General features: G+C 41.0%; 1 protein-coding gene and 1 pseudogene across 1 annotated transcript in view; both read left to right on the top strand.

Moving 5' to 3' along the window:
* Positions 1–22,306, top strand: part of LOC134572755 (piwi-like protein 1) — a 161,334-nt gene that overhangs the window by 103,904 nt on the left and 35,124 nt on the right. Inside the window, exons 7-10 of the mRNA XM_063431922.1 lie at positions 474–554; positions 5,516–5,710; positions 18,224–18,335; positions 19,570–19,690. Of these exons, the coding sequence (XP_063287992.1) occupies positions 474–554; positions 5,516–5,710; positions 18,224–18,335; positions 19,570–19,690 (509 nt within the window). The remainder of the gene's footprint in view (positions 1–473; positions 555–5,515; positions 5,711–18,223; positions 18,336–19,569; positions 19,691–22,306) is intronic.
* Positions 17,067–18,048, top strand: LOC134572749 (transmembrane emp24 domain-containing protein 10-like; annotated as a pseudogene).

Raw genomic sequence — 22,306 nt, 5'->3', positions numbered from 1 at the left:
AAATTGTGTGACCAGCCCATATAATGTTGGGATTCATAGGTCTAAGGCTCTTGAACATTCTTTTTGGATCTAGTGGATGCCGTTTGACTGCTTGCTCCTTGAATTATATAGTAGTATACTGGATTTCCTACTGTTGGATAGGTTGCAGTTGTACACATGAAATACTAATGGTCAAGTTCTCCAGACTGCTTCTTGTAGAGGACAGTTAAACCAAGAACCAATCTAAGAGTAGGCAGTACTGAAAAGTGGTCTGTGCTATATCACCATTCTCATCCCCCCACAGATAAAAGGGATTACCCCGAGGTGCAATAATTGTGATAAAACAAACCGCCTCCAGATCAATTTTACCATATTACTAGTTATTAGGCGATTATGACCACCATCAGCGATGTATGCAAAGCCCCCAAACCGTTCCACTTCAAAATATATATGGTTGTTAGTCCTTTTTAATTATTGCTTTTGTTTTTACCCAGGCTTTTGAAAATGATGAACATGAAACAAATTGGGCGGAATTACTACAATCCTAATGATGCAATTAACATAAAAACTCACAGGTTGGTTACTTCTTTCTGAGTTACAAAATAGTTAGTCTTGAACATGGTCTGTCTCCCCAATGTAGCAGAATTGCAAGCAGCAACTTGATCCTCCTTGCCAGATTTACGGTTTGTATGTGGCTCAAATTTCCTCTGGGCCTCTATCCCTTGCCAAGTGGAATTTCTATTGTGCGGAGTGCATCATGGACTCGCCCTGTAGCACCCCTGGAAAGGACTCTCTTGACCGCCCATTCTGTCCAAAAAGCACCCTGATAGGCGGGATCTAGCCCAAGTTAGCTGGAAGTGAACTTTTCACCAGGCCACTGCCATCCTCCGATATAGTACAGAGTTCCACAGCACTGGGTGGGAAATTATGGTCACTTAAAATGATGGCACTTTCTGTCGGAACATGGAGCTCTCTCGTCCTTGGTATCGTTTAATGCCTCGCCACTTCCTCGAACAACCCTCCAAATAGCACCCTGTTTGACTCAGGGACCGAGAGCGCCCTTGACAAAGTTAAACTGGACACTCCAATCGATTAGGCGTTCCAGAGGGTTTGAAGGTTGCCAGTGGTACTTGTCATTCCTCTAGACGTCTCCTGCCAGTCTGACTCCTGTGCTACTGGAACAGGTGCTGGGCTGGGAGGCACTGATCGAAGGGGTAAAGTGTGATTACAGTTCTTTTTAGGGGATGGTGGTGGTTGGGAGACTTGTAAAATAAATGGCTCCAACCTATAAATTCTCTCCATCTCGCCTTTTTTTTTTTTTTGTAAGTGTATCGGATGTTTAGTAGGTGGATTTGTGACACGAAAGCAGGGTTTATTTAAGAGGCCACCAACATTTTTTAACTCGAGGATTTTGAGCTTCATCCAAAACGGGAGCAGTGCATGGAGTGCTTCACTGGTTCATAGATAGGCCTAATAATTTTTAGGGAGATAGATCATAAATGCGTTTGGCTTTTCACCCTATACTTGTTAATGTGCGAGGACACTTAAAAGTAAATCCCAATGAAGTTATTGTGTTAAACCAATTCACTATTACATTCTTTTAACTCATGCACTACAAGAACATTCCATCTGTTCCTTACACTTGAAAATATTTGTTTTTATTCGGACATGCCACCTTGTCATCATAGTTATAGAGGCCACAGACATATTTTACACTGGCAGTAATGAAAAGAATCCTGCAATTCCTGGAGTGCACCCAGATGCATTGTCAGAGGCTGAATTTCAAATCGCAACAAGGATTCTCTGCTGCCTTTTCAACTGTAGGAGGTTGAGTATTGGCGAATAAATATTACGCCTGGCTAGTACAGTGGGAAGCGCACACTGGCTGTGATTTAACTTAAAATTCCAATTTCGGAAGTAAAAATTCAAATGGAGTGCCTCATAATTTTTTTTTTTTTTTACGGTCAATATTTAAATAATAAAACCAAAGGGGAGAAAAAACACATTAAGCCATGCAAGAGCAGAGACAAATTATGACTCCAGAAGACAAGTTGGAGGAAGGTTACAAATTTCAACATCAAATTGTTTCTAAACAACATCAAAGTTCATATTTGGTTTTCAGAAAAAACATCCTCCATAGTTCCTTTGCTCATAAACAGAGATTACTGTCTGTGTTTCTCCTCCGCCTGACTTTCTTTGACACAAGGCGGAGCCCAAGTTAATCCCTGCAGCCGTCATCGGTGACAGCTGCTGGGATTTAGCTGTGACCATTGTGGTGGCGCCTGCGAAGGACTGGCTCGCCCTGCCCACCCTTGGCCACCAGGCCCTCCGTAGGAATGTCACCATCTGGACTTTGCGAATTCAGCAAAGTCTGCAAATGGTGACTGCCACTCTAATGGAAAAAAACAAAACCTTTATCTGTAGAGTCACATCTAGGCAACTGGTTAAAGGATAATCTTTGCAGAGCATTCAGAAAGAAATAGGGAATTCATGATCACCTTTCTTTACAGAGCGGGTAGTGGATGCATGGAATAACCTTACAGCTAAGGTGCTTGAGGTTAACACAGTAAAGGAGTTTAAGCATGCGTGGGATAGGCATAAGGCTGTCCTAGCTATAATATAAGGCCAGGACTAATGAAAACATTTAGAAAAGTGGACTAGATGGGCCAAACGGTTATCTGCCATCAAATTCTGTTTCTGTTTCTGCAACAGCAGTGTTGGTTAATCAACTGGTCCAATACCTACAAGAGTCATTATGTTTCTGCTTGACAGACTCTAAAGTTACTCTTCATGTTCTTCCAAAAAGGAAAAGGATTAGTTTGACAAAGCTATGGTAGAATTTCCGTGAAAGCACTTATGTTCTATAACGCACGCTGTGCATATCCTGGGGTTATAAAGGTACTCTATAACTGCAATACATTGGGCAAAAGAGAGGATGCATCCACTACGAAATGAAATTCCCAAGAACTTTAGGAAATCAGAAGAGCAAGTTGAACATTTTAGAAAGCACCATATTGAAATTGCAATGGTGGATCAGGTCAAAACTTCAATAAACTCTTTTTAAATCAAACACAATTTAGTATAACCGATGTCTCAAATGTGTTGATGAGCCCACCTCAACTCACACATGTTTCAAGAATAATCATTCTAAAAAGCAAACACTTTGTGAAAGCACGGTGTTAAATGCAGTTTGACTGCCACTTGGCAGCAGGCACCATAACAATCAACTTCAACTTTCAAGTTGGCAAACTATGGTGATTTCAACATTACCATTAGCCCACCCCTGACCTCAGTAGCTTCCAAATTCCTTTCTGTTACCTCCTCCCTTGGCCTATCACAGTGGGTTAATACTCCCACACATGTTGCTGGCAATACCCCCGATCTTATCTTTTCTAATGCATGCACTATCTCCAAGCTCCACAACACTCCATTTCCTTTCTCAGATCACAACCTCTTATCATTTGTTCTTGAAAGCCCACTCACCCAACAGCCTCACCCTAACCCCCCTCAACTCAGAAGGGACCTGAATTCTCTTGACCTCCAGCAACTCTCAGTTGATCTCCATTCCAAACTTTCATCCACCCCCCACCTTCTCCTGACCCTGTCTGGCTATCTCCTCATATAATGCTACCCTCCCCTCTGCCCTGGACGCTGCAGCCTCGCTCCCAAGATGCACCTCAAAGACTCGTTTCCAACCTTGACACACTAAATCCACTCGCTACCTGCAGAGATGCTCCCGTTCAGCTGAACGCTGCTGGAGGAAGTCCTGCACCTTGTCAGACTACCTCCATTATAAATTCATTTTGTGTTCATATAGCACAGCCCTCACCCTTGCTAAACAATACTACTTTTATTTACTTGTTCGTTAATGCTCACGCAATCCCAGATGTCTCTTTAATACCTTCAACTCTCTCTTTTGCCCACCTCAAGCCACCCCTCAAACTGACCTTTTAGCAGATAGCCTTGCATGCTACTTTACTGACCAGATTGAACTGTTAAGGAAAGAATTATCTTCTCTTTGCTCCTCCCTCTCGCAACCACACATGGACCGTACCTTCCCTACCCTACAGGCCCTACAGGTCTCCTCTCCTCTCGTCCCACCATCTGTCTGCTTAATCCAGTACCCTCCCACCTTATCAGATCTATCTCCCCTGGTCTCGTACCATCCTTAACACACACCCTAAACTGTTCTTTCATCTGGTGTTGTCCCTGCTCCCCTTAAGCATACTACTGTCGTACCAATCCTAGACCAGTCTTCCCCTTCCAACTATCGTCCTATATCCCTGCTTCCTTTTTCCTCAAAACTTCTAGAAAGACTTGTCTTTACTCGAATGACTCACTTCCTAAATTCCAACTCCCCCATTAATCTGGCTTTTGCCCCCTCCACTCTACTGAGACTGCTCTTATTAAAGTTACATATGACCTAATCACAGCTAAATCCAAAGGCCACTACTATATACGAATTCTTCTTGACCTGTCTGCTGCCTTTGACACTGTTGATCATGTCCTCCTTCTCCAAACTCTTCACTCTGTCTAATTTATTGTAAATTTCCCCTCTATTCAGAATACTTTAAAGCACTGCGGAATTAGTTGGCGCCATATAAATACCAATAATAATAACTTGACGTCTAAGTGAGGGATAGCACCAAGGCACTCCTGCCACCATAATGACCAACTTCAAGTGACATTAGAACTGCCTTTAAATGAGTTATGGTGCCAGGTGTGCCCTGGTACTATCCTTAGTAAATGAGTTGGAGTGAGCATCTCCATGGAGGCTCCTGACTCGAGGAAGAGTATGATGGTGTTTTGCAGAATTAACAGTTTGAGTAACAACTGGGTCACAGAGTTAATTTTATCATTAAATGTTTAGTCCTAAAAGAACCCACTACAGCTTTCCAATAATATTCACCCATAGTTTCCCCAGTCTAGTTCATAACTGACTGTTGCAGTTTACACAGTTTGACATTCATCTAGAATGGGGTTTGTGATTTTGGTTTGTTTCTAGGGCCCAACACAAATGTATTTATAGTTTGTTTTGTAGCTCTTACTTCAGACTCTTCTTAAAGAAACACTCCAAGATCCATAACTTGATGTAGTGAATATAGTTCCGGAGTGCCTTGGTATAAGTAGTCAGTTTACAAGTGGTTTGACTACTTTCCTGGTATCTGCCAGACACCACACACTGGCAATTGGAAGTTCTCTGCTAAGCCTGGCAGTGCAAGGCTTGGATACTGGCTGAACGCAGTCAACTATTCCTCTCATCCAATGAATTGGCACAGGGTTAAACTCTAGAGAGCCAATGGAAGACCATAGCAGGAGTTGATTAAAACCCCCAGCAAACCCCAGGTAGGAAGGCAAAACTTTGCCAACCCGTTTCTCTCCTTTTGTTAGAGGGTGCACTGTAGTGATGGTGCTTGGAGTGCTCCTTTTATTTATTTTTATTGCTAAACTTGTATTTACTCTATAGGAATGTATTTACGAGAATAAATGTAAAAAAAAAATCACTAACACATTCTGTCCTTTTAATCTCTTTCAGCTTAAATATCTGGCCAGGCTTCTCCACATCTATTTTACAATACGAAACCAGCATTATGCTGTGTATTGATGTGAGCCATAAAGTACTAAGGGATGAAACTGTACATGATATTATGTCACGTAATTTCGACCAGTATGGAACACGTTTTCAAGATGTCTCTGCTAAAGAAGTAGTTGGCCAAATAGTCCTTACCAAGTAAGGTTCTTCATTTCGTTTTTTGGAAAATGCAATTCTGTACAATCTATATTTTAACTTAGGAAGGGTCCTCTATATTTGTTTTTATTTGAAAAAATTTTTTTGCCCCTTCTTGGTAGAATACACATTTCATAGTCCCTTATATTATAAGGGATGCTGAAAACCATGTGAGTGGGTGTCGGGGTATGCTAAAGAGTGTAATGGTATGATTGGTTCTTCTCCATAAAATACTTGAATGACATGGACACCAGTTGTGTACTGCAGTAAGACGGACAAAATATAAAAATATATTTAAAAAAAAAAAAAAAAAATCTAGCTTTAGGTCCCCAAGAGGTGTGATAAGAAAGGTTTAATGCATGGCAGTCATGTATAGTCATGTATTATATTACTTTTTGAAGAAAGCACAGCCTTCCAGGAGACAGACTAGTACATAAGTTAAACCCCAAAGATCGGAACAAATTTTAAGACACACCTCTCCTGCACCAAAGATCGGAACAAATTTTAAGACACACCTCTCCTGCATTTCAGTGCACAGACTTGCTTCTCATAACAGGTTTACAGTCACCAACACTTTGTTGGCTTTGTGTACATGAAACTTCTGTTGTGTCTCTCTCTATTCTCAACAATACGAATAACAGAGCCACATCACATCCCATCATAACAGAGCCACATCACTAGGTAATCAAGTGGAGATCTTTATGCCACCATATAGTTGGACTCCGCTGAGTACACTTATATGGTGGAATAATTATCTCAATTTGCATATCACCTTGTATTGCTAATCCATTATTACTATTGTTGCATACTCTGAAGGATTTGGAGGGAGCTTGCATCTAAGTTGGATGTTATAAGTGCTGTATCTCCATATCTGTCCACTACTGATTAGTTCTCTCCTTCCTCAGATTGCCTGTCAAGATGCTGCAATAAATATTTCTGACTTAATCTCCTCTCCCTGTGCTGCTGTCACACAGAGCCTTACCACTTCTTCCCTTTGCAGGCATATTTATTTTTATTCTCCCTCTTTAAGAACTCTATAGGTACTTAGACCACTTAATCTCACAGTAGAAGTAGTCTGGGTGCGGACCATACCCCTGGCTCATTAAACTTCAAAGTAACCATTAGATTAAGTGCTCTGCCTGGGCGGCCGCCGTTCGTGTAACCGAACAAGACGTGCGCTGGAAAATGGCGGCCATCTTGTCTCCCGAGAGCAAGCAGCAGGACTTGGTTGTCAAGTGTCTGGAACCATAAGTTGGACACTCGACTTCGCGACCACCGGTGATTTTATATGTACACCTGCTTCTATTCTTGACAAGCCAGGAGAGAGGAGAGTGCTATTTATTGAAAAGGTACGCACGAACTTGAACAATCACTACCTATGAGCCAGGGGAACAGTTTGGTATTTTGTTCGATTTGGGACTCCCGCAAGTGACCAACTGCTACTACTTTTCTCGTGGAACTATTTTGGGCAGACTCCATGCGTGCAGTCGGTCAAAACTTTACCCCGGTGGCGATTCTGCTGTATTCGTGGGATCTGAGCACTATTTGGACACGTTGGGCACTCAGATCCAGGCTATCTGCGGATATAGGAGTTATAGGGATCCCTATTAATGTTATGTATATTTTAGGGTGTTTTATGTTTTAGATTTTGTACCTCTAGTGCCTGGGAGATAGTTTAAGCTAAGAACACTCCATTAGCTCTAACAGACGACTGGGCGTGTTTTACTTTGTTATTGCTGGAGACCCCATGCTGGGGGTCGGAGTATAGAAGTGGGCCATCTGGCCGTAATAAAGCATTCCAGTTGTACCCTTTATCAAGTCTCGACTGATATTTGGGTACGCGAACCTGTTAGGATTTCAGGAGAGTACTAACTAGCATACTATGCGAACAGGCTATAATCACTCAAGCCTCTAGCAGTTCGGGAGTATGCGAACGAACATACTATACGAAGTACAAGGGGTTTGTTACAATTAGGTTCCCCCTTCGCCCTTGAGAGAGGTAAGTGTTAAGTGTGTGTCGAAGGGAAGGGCAGAGAAACACTGTACACCCTGTTCCAAATTATTATGCAAATGATATTTTTCTCATTTACCTAAATAATTGATGTAAATAACAGTCAGCATAATTCTCATGTTAGCAACTATTAAGAGTACAATTCAAATTTTATTGAACAAACCTCCTAATAACAGTATTTTTAAAAAACATAAACTTACAATGCACTGTCAGTATTACAGAATGATCCAGCACGTAGAATTGTGTAACACAGAGGACTGATAGGTAACGTATACAGAGGACTGATAGGTAACGTATACCGGACCTTAGAATGGCCGGACTAACGTACCAAAGAATAGTCAGGAATAGCCGAGGTCAAGGGAAACAGACACACAACGATAAGGAAAAGCCAGGAGTCAGGGATGCCAGAAAACAGGGAAGTCAAAAACAATGCCAAAGTCAAATAAACAGAAATACCAGAATCAATAACGCGCTCTCGGACAACCACAAAGAAAAACACGACCGGGTACTGAGCAGGATGAGAACGGGGCCTAAATACCCCGCCTGTGGATCTGATAGGCTGTAACCGACCTTTGACCCCAAAGGCAGTTATCAGGTTCCATTTGCATAATTGCTGCTTAGCATTAACCCTTCTGTGGATTTGGTTGCTGCTCGGCACAACTTTTCCTGTGTGGACAGTAAAGGCCATTAACCACATTTTTATCAGCGGATGAATATGTGACACACTGTTCCAAATTATTTACGCACTGGAAGTTTCAAAACACTTTATAGGTTGTAAAGAACTGAAAATTGTCATTTGTTGTGTTTGCAGCATATTTATTGAAATCAAAAGCTATTTCAATGAAACTTATAACAACATTTTAACTTTTTAAAAATTTTAACAGGTCACGTTACATTTTAACATAGGACCCCTTGTTTGATCGCAGCTTCACAAGTCTTGCATCCATTGAACTTGTGAGTTTTTGGACAGTTTCTGCTTGAATCTGTTTGCAAGATGTCAGAATAGACTCCCAGAGTTGCTGTTTGGATGTAAACTGCCTCCCAACTTCATAGATATTTTGCTTGAGGATGCTTCAAAGGTTCTCAATAGGATTGAGGTCAGGGGAGGATGGAGGCCACATCATGACTTTCTCTCCTTTTATCCCCATAGCAGCCATTGATGCAGAGGTATTCTTTGCAGCATAAGATTGTGCATTGTCATGCATGAAGATGATTTTATATGGAAAGCATAGTTCTTCCTTCTGTACCAGTGAAGAAAGTGGTCAGTCAGAAACTCCACATACTTTGCAGAGGTCATCTTTACACCTTCGGGGGCCCTAAAGGGGCAGTCCAGCTCTCCTTCCATGATTCCAGCCCAAAACATGACTCCACCACCGCCTTGCTGACGTCGCAGCTTTGTTGGAACAGGGTGGCCGTCCACCAACCATCCACTACTCCATATATCTGGACCATCCAGGGTTGCACAGCACACGTCGGTGAACAGGACTGTTCATGTATTTTTCTGCCCAACGTAGCAGTTTCTGCTTGTGAGCATTGGTTAATGGTGGCTGAATAGAAGGTTTATGCACAGTTGCAAGACTCTGGAGAACGCTACACCCTGATGTCCGTGGGCTCACCTGGCAATCTAATTATCACATGTGTCCGAGAATCTTTTCAATTATCAAAAGAGCCCTGAGACACAATGCCATCCATGAGTTAAACTGAAAAACAAAATATTTCATCTTTGTGACACTTAAATAGAATTTGCATAATAATTTGGAACAGGGTGTAGTATTAGAAATAAAAAGCTGTATTCCTACACTGTTAATTTAACCGGATTTTTACAGAATTCTAGACATTTGCTAGCACAATGTATAGATAAAATCATATTTTCTATCATTCAATATTAAGTTGTATTTGTTATGACAGGTACCCTTTAACTCTTATTGCTACTGTCCCAAGAAGCAGTGTGTCCCAAGAAGCAGTTTGCATTCTGTATTTATATACAAAGCATTGAAATTCAGCAAAGTAATACTTTCAGGTTAACATCATAGAAGTAGCACATTTATTATGTAAAGAGAGGCTATTACCTCCTCTTTCTGATTCATACATATGCAATCCAGATATGTCCCTCCTAAGAGTAGCGCAAACCAGCCTAATACTAGAGACCAAACGCCAAGAAAAAATAATTTCTTACTCTCCTTTATTCTGGCAAAGAAGATTATAAATATATTCAGTAAGATTCAAAGTCTTGTTTGCAGTGTTTCTACTCATTGTTGGGCATTAGAAAACATTACACAGTGTTTTTTTTTTCTTTTTTTCAACTCACAATGTCAAAAATGTGAACAGTGTGTTAGAAAGCATATACAACAATAAGCAAACATGGATAGACTTATTTAGTATCAAATATTTTCCTGGTTTAGACATTTAAAAGTGTAGGTATGGTGTGACAAACGCTCCTACCCACGAAGGTTTGCCATGAACTCCTGTAGGAGTGTGGAAACGGGCCTCCACCCACCGACTATGGTCAAGGTCGGAGACTCCGTTCTGGAGTTACACTGCCCAGCTGCCATTAGCCGCTTTCCCTCAGTGCCCCTGGTTTGGCACTTTCTCTTCATTCAAATGGAACCAGACGCTCACTCCCTGGCGGCCGTTCGCATGAACCAAATGTGGTACTTAGCCGCGACCGCTAAGGAACCAATTTCGGCATGAGGACTTCGTGGTTCCCAGTCACCTCAGCGGTACTTAGCCGCCAATGTTATGGAACTGTTTTTGGCATGAGTTGACCTTGTTTTTACTGGACTACCTGGTTTGGGGTTTTGAACCACTTTGCGACCCGCCAGTAGAGTGCTTTTTGGAGGGAAGGTGCCTGAGACTAAGGGGAACAAACTCTACCTGAGAGCCGGACCCTGCTTGACTGACATCAGAAGTGCTGATCTCGTCTAATCACAATGCTTTCCCATAGGAAAGTGTTGATTTGGCTGAGATTGTCAAGAAGGCAGATCAGGGGCAGAGCCTGCACAAGCCAAATACAGCCCTGGCCAATCAGCATTTCCTCATAGGGATGAATTAAATCAAGGGTGGAGACACTGTCACACTGGGCAGCACTGCCCCAGGAAGCACCTCTAGCAGCCACATGAGAAGTGACAGTGGAGGTATCCCTAGCTGTAATGTAAACACTGCATTTTCTCTGAAAATATAGTGTTTACTACAAAAAGCCTGAAGGGAATTCAATAATAAATACAATACGCTGTGTGGCTGTTCTGGTGACTATAGTGTCCCTTTTAAGAGGCTTACAACCATAATTGAAATAAGAGCGAACAATTTAAGAAGTGGTCCCAGGTAAAAAAGACCCGGGGGTACCAGCTCTCAAAAGATTACCCACACAGGAAATTTAAAGACCAACTAAATTGGTAAAAAAAAAAGCTTGGATATTTGTCTTTATTAACACACTTAAAGTGAAAGATGCGAAAAATGGAAAAGGTGATAAAACGGGAGAACTACGTAGCCTACCAGAGTTATAAAATATAGATCCTTAGATACATACAAATATAATCTCACCGCTAGTCAGAGTCCTATGTATACACAGTATCAAACACCAATGCAGAAAGTGGCCAACATGGAGTATAACAATGTATAGGAACAGAGAAGGGGATAACCCTAGGTAGTAAATTAGCAAATAGAGGAGGGAACAAGGGGGGAAAAGAAAAGAGTCTGTTCCTAGTATAGAACACTAAAAGTCCTTTATTATAAATAGGGGGACATCGACAAAAAAACTCTCAGCAATGACTACCTGACCGAGAGAGTGTCAGTAAGGTAGGTCAAAAACCAAAAATATGTTGAACAAAAGCAACAAATAATCAAGAAATAATAAGGAGAAAACTATGTACAGAAATATATACACAGAAGAAAAGTATAAACAGGGTAGGTAAGGTAGCGCCTAGACGCTCAAAGTAGTAGGCATGCAGTAGCGCCGTAACGCTCAGTATAACTGCCGCGACAAGCAAAGATTGCTGAGTCACTAAGTGCCTATACTTGACAACTCATATTGTCTGACTGTAGGGAAGAAACCCCCACCTCATATAGTACGACCTCCAACAAGACAATAGGCTTAAAGGGTAATGATGGCCTCATATGATGTCTCAATACAGGTTGGTTCAGTGTCTAAATAAAGCAGTAGTTAGGTACAGTGTCGCTGTAATGTGCACTAGTAAAGTGGTAGGGAGTGATACTGATCACAGCAAAGGGTGTCAATCGGTAACAAGACTATGTCGCCGGTAATACCGTGATTACCCTTAATGAGCTGGACCAGTAAGTTAAATTCACTACAGCTCATAGTACGCCGTGATACAGAATGATAGTAAGAGTCCAGTAAAGGAAACAAGTATCCAAATCTATCGCGGCTGAGCGAGTGATATCCCTAATCCGTTACAAACTTGTCTATGTGCACTGGAAGTGCATAAAGTGAGACAAAGTGTCAGTAAGTCACTGAGAGTATGTAAACCCCTTTAGAGTACAGGATGTTGTAAAATAAACAATCTGTATGAGACCAAAAGGTTGGAAAGGTGCCTTCAAGGGCACCTGGTACAGGAAAGAACGGAGGAGTATAAAGAAGAGGATTATGTAATTGCCAAGTAAGTGAGCCCTGTGTGAACTAACCCTGATCAGTACAAGGTAAAAGTAAAGTATAGTGGTTGGTGCCACTGGACGGAATAGTCCCGTGCAAATTGCGGAAAAAATATATTATGTCTAGAACATGTCCTGGTCAACTATAGTAATTGTGGACGTCTAAATGCCGTGAAGAGTATAAAGAGGAAAATCACATCCAGCATAAGCTAGTTGAACGTCCAGAGATAGAGGAGCATCGCGCCCCGACGCGCGTTTCGCCTGACTCCAAGGCTCATCAGGGGGAACTGATTCGTCAGATTCTCCAGGTTAAAAACCCCGCCATGCGATCTCATTGGTTGCAGGGAGGGATGCCCAAAGAGGGCAGGTACGGTGGCTCGGTTAGTCCAAATAGGTTAAGAAACCTCCGTGAAGGGGAACCCGTGTACTAGTGATAGACTACCTCATAGAGAATTGGGTAGAATAGGGATGAAAAATACAAACATATCCTATGGTCCAAATCAATGGGAGAGATAAAGAATAATGATAGTTAAAGTAATAGACCAAAGTGGTAGTTGTATCCAAAATGAAGGGTTGTATGGGACAACGGGTAAATAGAGGATATGTTGTCTCTTGTGATGGTAATACTAAGCTTACAGTATAAAATAATAATAATAAGGGATGCCCTATTGTGAGATGGGCTGCTAGGTGTTAGCAATACATAGATTGAACATTATTGCTAAGATAGTTAGATCATAGAGTGTACGAGTACTAAATGTACAACATGAGTTGGAGATCGAACTGGCTGGTTCATCTACTACGGTGGAAGTAATGAGAGGCCAGTGGTGTAATGGCACCAAAACGGCTGGTAGTGTTAAAAAGACTACCATGTTAGGGAGTCTTATATGTTGAATCCAAAACCAATGTCGACCCGTGTGAGTTAAAAATGAAGTTATTGGTGAATGAAGGGCGTGTAGTTAAACTCTTCATTCAAACCCAATGGGGCTAAGGTCTTAAAGGAAAAGATCCATTGGGATTATTTCCTAAGAAGGGCCTTGTTAAAGTCACCCTTTCTGGGATTTGGTAGTAATTTTTCTATTGCCTGAAATCGTAGATTGTCCGGATTGCCACCATGAAAATGTATGTGTCGTGCCACAGGGGTCGGAGTAATGGTGTTCTTAACTGAGGCAACATGTTGCAGAATCCTGCGCCTAAACTGTTGAAATGTTTTCCCAATATACTGCTTACTGCAGCTACAGGTAATCACATAAATAAGTCGAACAGAGCTGCAGTTGACTATGGCGTTAGTCTCAATTCTGTTTTGAGTTTGGGTAGAGATGGTACATTTTGACGGTAGAATGTATTGGCAGGCCTTGCAGTGTCCACATTTGTATGTGCCCTTAATATTTGATAGCCACGTGGTTGATGGTTGTGGAGGTGTCAAATGGCTATGTACAAGTTGATCATAAATGTTGCTCGGTCTACTAGCTGTCAAAGGTGGGTACTCCGGAAGAACATGATGAAGTTCTGGGTTGGATAGAAGGATAGGCCAATTTTTTGTAAGGACATTGGACATGGATTTCCAACCCTGGTCGAAAGTAGCAATACAGCGGGGGGTCTTAGACTCAGATTTTGGTTTACAGGAATGTAGGCTAGTATGTCTATCAATACTGCATACCCGATGAAAGGCCTGCTTTAAGACACGTTTCGGGTACCCTAATTCCCTGAACCGTGATTTCAGGGCTTTACACTCGTTGTAGAATGTCTGGTCTATTGAGCAGTTGCGTCTGGCTCTCAGATATTGGCTGTACGGGATAGAGGCTTTTAATCTAAATGGATGATGGCTCTCCCAATGCAACAGACTATTAGTCGATGTTGCTTTTCTAAAAAGTTCTGTTTGTATGGTGCCATCTAATTCCAACAGGATTTTGAGATCCAGGAAGACCAATTCGCGTTGGTTTATCACATGGGTAAGTTTCAGATTGATGTCATTCTCGTTAAGAAGTCTGACGAATTCTTCGAACATGGGGACGGATCCTGTCCAGAGGAGCAGCACGTCGTCAATATATCTATGCCAGCACAAGATGTGGTCATGAAAGCGGCTAAACTGTGGTGTAGTGACGACATGTTGCTCCCACCACCCCAGGAACAGGTTGGCATAAGTTGGTGCACAGGCCGTCCCCATGGCAGTGCCGGAGATTTGTAGATAGTAGTGGTCATTAAACATGAAATAATTATGGGTTAGGGTAAACTCTAAGATCGCCATAATAAAATCTATCTGTTCGTTGTTGTACGTTGTGTTGTTAAGAAAGCCTCTACATGCCCTCATCCCTATTTCGTGAGGGATGTTAGAATACAGTGCTACTACGTCCAAACTAGCTAGTTGTGTGTAGGGTGGTTCTGTAATGTCAACAGGGTAGACTTAGTGTCCTGAAGGTAGGACGGTAGCGCCCATACCAAGGGGTGCAAGACTTTATCTATAAACTTGCTTAAGGATTCAGTTAAGCAGTTGTTGCCGGACACAATGGGTCTACCGGGAGGGGGTCTAGTGTCCTTGTGGATCTTTGGTAGGCAGTAAAATGTGGAGATGGTTGGATTTTTGTGCGGTAGTAGAAACTTAAATTCGTCCTTACAGATTATCTTTTGGTCCAGAGCATCATTAAGTAACTTGGTTAGCTCTCCTAAAAAGATCAATGTTGGATCGGAGGGGAGAGTCCTATAGTACGTCTTGTCATTGAGGTGTGACATGCACATGTCAATGTAGTCTGAGCGGTTCATCAGTACAATATTGTCACCTTTGTCAGCAGGTTTGATTATGACATTAGTTTGTTGTCTAAGTTCTTTGAGGGCTTTGCGTTCGTGGTGAGTCAAATTACTGGTGTATGGATCATGTTTCTCCATTTTTTCAAATTCCTGTAGAGAGAATTGTACAAAGAGGTCAACATGGGGAGTGTCTGAGAAATTAGGAGTAAATGAACTCTGTGGCTTAAAGTTGGTAAGAGGTCTAGAAGGGTTGTTTTCATTTAGGAGGCTGTCTAAGGTCTTAGTTAGTTCATAATCCTGTCTTGATAGGCCCAATTCATTGGCCATGTCCTGATCCTTTTTAGCATGCATAAGGGTCAAGGCCAGTTTTCTGCAGAATAGATTTAGATCCTTTGCCCAATTAAAGTCATTGCAAGAGGTAGTGGGGACAAAAGAGAGGCCTTTATTGAGTAAAGAGATGTGATGGGTTGATAACTCAAAATCAGAGAGGTTAATTATCTTGTTTGGGACTGCAGTCTCTGGGATCAGCTCTGATTCTTGTAGGCCCATCTGTCCCTGTCTCTCAATCTGCCCCTCTGTTGTCGAGGTTGGTCCTGCTCTAAAAAAGGATTAGATAAGTTTGAGGTTGTGGACTGAGAGTTGGTAATGTCCGTGGGGATTGGTATGTCAAGGAAAGATACTGCTTTGTCTGGGTATTTCAGAATACTTTTATTATGACTGGATTGGAGATTGGAATCTTTTGAGTATTGAGTATTGTGTTTAGAGATTGATCTCCTTCCGGATTGAGATGGCTGGTCGGTGTCTGACCAGTCAGTCTCTCCGGATGAGGAACCTCTTCCACTATTTTGTCGTCGTGGATATTTGTTGGTTTGTCGGAAAATCTTTCCATATTTGAATTCTTTGTAATCCCTTTGGAATTTGGTATGTTTTTTAACCTTTAAGTGGTGTCTGAAATTAGTTATGTTCTGCTGTAACTTAGTTTCCATCTGAACATAAAGATCGTCAGTTTTGTGTTTCTTAATTGACGTGATGTCCGCTTTAAGTTTCGAGTTAACTACCTCAAGATTGTTAGTTTCAAGTTTGACTAAAAAGTCCATCAACTTGAAGGAGCAGTACAGCAGGATGGTGTTCCATTCGCTCAGCTGCTCCTCCGTCTGGACCTTATCTGGTAATAAGATGTCTGGACGTAGTCCCCTGGGGACGAGTTAACACACTTCACACAATAACAATGTTTATTCTCAAAATAGAAAGCTATACAGTAGCCAATTGCATACAGTCTCAATGGTTCGTGGGAGTCAGGGGAAAAAGGAAATGGAACATAAGATTTAACCACCAAATACCCAGTCAGTCTTGGATTACCTGACCCCCGTTATATTTAAAACTATTTACCACCATAACCTTCTTCAGAACTTGACCCGGAGGATAACTTTTGCCCCAATTCTTAACACCACGACAATACAATTAAATAAAATTAACGTGGGGGAAGGGCAGATTCCGTCTGTGCCGCTCCTGCTTCAGTCCACTCTGACAGAATTAAACTTGTGCTGCTACTTTTTATACCGTCCCAGTTTCCCGCTCTTCTACTGCTAGCGACCTTCATCCAATCCTAGGACAGCTTCTGCCCCCAGAAACAGCTGTCATCAATTCTGTCCAGATACTCGTCTAACTGACCAACTGCCGCAAACTTAAACTTCCCTACATTCCAATCGCAGACACTACAGATGAACACCAATACCAACATACATATTTTCCACAGTGCATGTGCTTCTATTTACACTAGAGCGAATTTAAATTACTTAAATGTATAATTTATATCTGTACCATATAAAAACAGAGGTATCCCCCTTGATATAAACTATTGCCTTTATTGGGCAATTTAAACCACTTTATTGTGTATATATCCAAACTTAAGTATTGTAGCACATAGAAAAAAAGCAACAAAAAAAGTGACATATCTACAAAATATCAAGAGATTGCATATAAACACAAATCCAGGGTGATTCCGCTTCCTGTCTCCATGGCCTGGTTGCTGCCGCCGCTGTTTCTGCTGCTTCTGTGCGGCTCAGTTCAGCCGCTCTCCTTCTCCCTCCCGCCCAACAGCCGCAAGTGTCTGCGAGAGGAGATCCACAAGGATGTGCTGGTTACCGGGGAGTACGAGGTGTCCGAGCTGCACGGCCAGAGCCAGATCCGCCTGAAGATCAGACTCTGCTAATCATATCCTGTACTCCAGGGAAGATGCCACAAAAGGGAAGTTTGCTTTCACAGCTGAGGATTGACATGGTTGAAGTGTGCTTTGAGAGCAAGCTCCCTGCAGGGGCTGGCCGTATGCCAGACCAGATGGTGGTTCTAGTCATGAAGCATGGAGTTGAAGCAAAGAATTATGAAGAGATTGCAAAAGTTGAGAAGCTGAAGCCGCTAGAAGTTTAATTGCTGTCAGAATCCATAGTGAATGATTTTGCCTACATGAAGATGATCGAGGAAGAAATGAGATACAAATGAGTCAACCAATGTCCGTATCCTGTACTTCAGCATCTTCTCCATGTGCTGCTTGATGGGACTGGCTACCTGGCAAGTCTTCTATCTCTGACACTTCTTCAAAGCAAATAAACTGATCAAGTGATCGATTTGCAAATCCAGATGAAATCATCCCACACCTTTCGCACGAGCACACTCCATCTCTCCCATTCTGGCTGGTTGTTTTGAAAAGCCTTTTTTGCAGACCGTTCTTCAGCCTTCTAACCAATGGTGAACATTCATGCCCAACTCCAACAGGTTAAAGGCTAATGAATCACATACACAATTTGACCTATTGAAATTTAAGTCCAATATAAACTAACGTAGAACACCCCTTGTATATCCCCAGCATAGCAGGACCTGCTTGTCTGGCTGAGTGTCTGACGGCCAATACTCTGCAGAGGTTGTGCTGATTCTGCTGTAAATTTTGGATATTTTGACAATAAAAATATGAAAACCTAAAAAAAAATCCATCCCTAAGCGTGAACTCTTTATTTAACTTTTTTTTCCCTAATAAACATTTCATACATTTGGAACATGGTAAAAATGTGTGTAATTGTTGTTTTAGGGGTTGTACTGCAGATGTTATTAATGACTTGAACACACAAAATGCACCTCTTGTATACTTTTTTTTTATCTTGTAGATATAACAATCGAACATATCGCATTGACGAGGTCTTCTGGAATATGTCTCCACTATCAACATTTAAGAAATATGATGGCACTGATATCACCTTTGTAGACTACTACAAAACGGTACAGTCCTGTTCTTAGTTTTCTATAACATTTTTGCTTACTAGGGAGCAAGAATAACTTTTTGCCCCTCAAAAAAACAACCCACTAAACTAATTTTTGAGCATTGTTTCCATGGTTAAAAATAATACACTACCAGATTGTCTGACTTGACCCCTTCAGGATGTTGGTACTTTCCATGCCAACCTCCAGGGTTGGCTTTTTATGCCTGGTGTGAGCAGGGCTAAATCCATGCTCCCATCAGGAGACCCATGTATTAATAGATACTTTGGATTCCCCTGTTAGTGGCCACTAAAAAGGCCCTAGATGACAGACGCATTGTATGCAGCGCTCATAGTGAGTCCTGCTACAACTATTGAAATATAAAAAGTAATGTGATCCAGGCACTTAAGGTACAAAATGTAGCAACTGCCACGTCTTTATTCTTGGAGGTTGAAACTTTGCTGTTTATATATTGATTCTCCAAATAAATCTGTTACTCTTTTTTGTTTTTTTGTAGCTTTAGTAGCCTCAGGTCCAGCTGTGCTCCCGGATAGATGGATTATAGATTATAGATATTGGATATTAGATATTCGATATAGATATATATAGTCCTTCCTTCCTGATTACAACTGCTATTAAAATAGGCATTTACATGAAGCACTGCACATCTAGACTCCTACCACCATAACTACTTCAAAAGGTAGAAGTGGTCATGATGGTTGGAGTAACCCTTTAAAGATTTCATTTAGTACAGGTTAAAGTTAGGATCTAAATTAAGTTAACTTTAGACATGAGGCCTATAACAATCAGAACTGATATATGAATCTATGGAGTCCTTTCTCTTTAGTGAAAGTGTGAAGAAAAACCATTGAATTACGATTGAACAAACATGCGCACATTTTAGGTTTTGTTTTTTTGGTCAGAACTTGCCGTCTCCGGTAATGGAAACACTCCATGCATCACTATAGAATGCTGTAGTGTTTATGGTACCAAGTGTTCCCAGGCATCCCACCTCCCCAGCCCCCCCCCCCCCCCAAAAAAAAATTTTTTAGTGCAATTTGACTTCTTACCTGCTGTCTCCTGGGTGCTGCGGTTTGCCTCCACCACCACATCTTACAGGGTCAGGAGCTCTCTGGCTCCAGGAGCTCCTTGCACAATAGGCACTACAATGTACTAATATAATTCCTACCTTAAAATTATGTGTACAGTTGAATTTTGTTCTTCTCAAATTATACTTAATTTATTTTCCATGTAGCAATATGGTATTGTAATTAAAGATATGCAGCAGCCATTGATTGCCAATATACCCAAAAAAGCAAAACCTGGAGAGCCATGTGGACCACTGCTCCTGATCCCAGAGTTATGCAATTTAACAGGTAAAAATCCATGGATCTGATTATTTTGCTATCACATGCTGTGAAGTATAGCTGTGAATTGTAAAGTCTTTCACCTGTAAGAATACAGGTTGTGTTAAAGTTTTGAATATGTACCCTTACAAGTTCAAACAAGTATTCAACGAACAACTTGTCAATGGTTACTGTTGCTATTTTGGTGACTGGTGATTCTAATGTTGAATTGTGGTGGGACAGAGACTGACCCAGGGAAAGTTGGTTCAAGAAGGTGTGAGCATAGTGATCTCTAAACCATAAATTTGCATTGAAGACCCTATAAGGTAGACAAAGAGCTTTCGGAGGCCTGATTATTAGTTTTAGCTGGTGTCCTTCTCATCTCACTGTGATGGATTGCATATTCATTGGTGGCAAATATAGCGTAATATTGTACAAAGTACTGGCCTGGCTTTTAGCACAAGTTACCTCCAACCCTTTTTTTTTTTTTTTTTTTAAGCGTTTACAATTTTTTTTTTTTAAACAGGGAACCTATATTCATTGTAATAGATATAATCTATATCACATGTCTGAGTTATTTTGTCAAAAAATTGCCTTTTGGTACTTTAAGCTTGACTTATTTTGCTGCAACGTTGCCAATGTTAAAGTGACCTTCCTCATCAGACTGGCCAGCTTTTAGGCAGTCATAGAAGACTGAAAATGCTGTGCTGACCTGAGCCAACCATTGCCGTCCGAATTTGGACAGTTTAATGAGGAAGTTCACTGGCAGTGCCACAGCAAAAAGCACATGCTGACAAAAACTGTGGATTTCTGTAGACCTACAAACTATTTATAGAAAATGAGGGTATGGTGCGCTCAGGCTTTTCAACATCATATTCACAATGATCTTTGGTGGTTATGCTATAAAAAAGTGCCCCAATCTTTACTAATTAGTCTCATCCTTTTTTATCTATCAACCTAATTTATTGAAATATTCTAAAGTAGTGAGTTAGCGCACAAAACTTGGTAAAAATCTCAAATTGAAATTTATAAAACACAAAATAAACAGAACTTATTTGAAAAATGGCACTAGCAGGTAGTAATTCATGCAAATAAGATTAGTATTGTCCTGATACGTACAAGGCATTCTTTTGATTATTTAAAGAGGATACAGTCCACATCATAAATGTTGTAGTCCCTTCTCAATCTTCCAGTACTCCTGTGGTTAGCTTGAGTAGCAATCTAGGGGAATAAAAACCTAAAATGGTATAATATCATCAGGTGAGAAACCTCCACCATATACACCCTATGTGGAGCTCTCACCTTACTTAAGTGCACTTGCACTGAATCTGTATCGAGTCTTGATTAAAATCTAAGAGGCACAGAATATCCTCCAATATTGTAACACTGTATACATAGGGGTTAACAGCACTCCCCCTATGTACCCTGCTCACCTGGTGTAGGGACTTAGACGGGCCCCAAAGTTTATCTATCTAATCTCACAAGTCTCCAGTAGTCCAATGTTAGGTTCTTATTCCCCTAGAAGGGAAGGCAAGAAAGGGGGAGGGGTGGCCCTGTATGTGAAGGATAGCATAAAATCTAGCCTAATAAAGGTTAGTGAGACGAACATAGAGTCCGTTTGGGTTACTTTAGAATTTGGTAATCACACAGTAACTCGTGTAGGTGTGATTTATAGGCCCCCAGGACAAATTGAAGAGTTAGATAATCTACTAGTTGAAGAAATAGCTAAAATGACAATGAAGGGGGAAGTTATCATCATGGGTGACTTTAATCTTCCTGATGTGAATTGGAAAACAAAAATAGCTACTTGTGCCAGGAGCACACATATTCTAAACTCCCTACTGGGATTGTCTCTAAAACAAGTCGTTGAGGAGCCAACTCGTAAAGAGGCCATACTAGATTTAGTGTTAACAAATGGAGATTTGCTATCAGATATAACTGTAGGTGAAAGTTTAGGATCCAGTGATCATCAGTGTGGTTTAATATAAGAACAGTGACTGAGTCACACCACACAAAAACAAAAGTTTTAGACTTTAGAAAAACAGACTTTTCTAAAATTAGAATATGTGTAAAGGAGTCATTATCAGACTGGAGCAATTTCTATGGAGTCCAAAAGAAATGGGATTATTTAAAAGTTGCACTACTGAAGGCAACAGAAAATTGCATTAGGCTTGTCAGTAAAAGCAAAAAATTCAAGAAACCACTGTGGTACTCCGCAGATGTGGCCAAAATAGTAAAAAACAAAAAGTTAGCATTTAGTAATTATAAAAAAACCCAGAGTGAGGAAGACAGAGTGACCTATAAGATTAGGCAGAAAGAGGCTAAGCAAGTTATAAGAGCTTCCAAATCACACACAGAAGAGAAAATAGCACAGTCGGTAAAAAAGGGGGACACAACTTTTTTTTTAGATACATAAATGAGAAAAGAAAAGTAAAACAAGGATTAGTTAGATTAAAAACAAAAGAAGGAAGGTATGTAGATGAGGATAAAGGTCTAGCTGACTGCCTCAATGAATATTTTTGTTCGGTATTTACAGATGAAAATGAAGGAAATGGACCTCAGTTAAGAAAAAGGATAAATGAGTCATTTATTACACGTGAGTTTACAGAGGAAGAGGTTCTATTTCAACTCTCAAAAGTAAAGACA

The sequence above is a fragment of the Pelobates fuscus genome, chromosome 1, assembly GCF_036172605.1.
Source record: "Pelobates fuscus isolate aPelFus1 chromosome 1, aPelFus1.pri, whole genome shotgun sequence".
NCBI lineage: Eukaryota > Metazoa > Chordata > Amphibia > Anura > Pelobatidae > Pelobates > Pelobates fuscus.
Note: the sequence above shows the minus strand (reverse complement) of the source record. Positions and strands in the feature narration are given on the sequence as shown.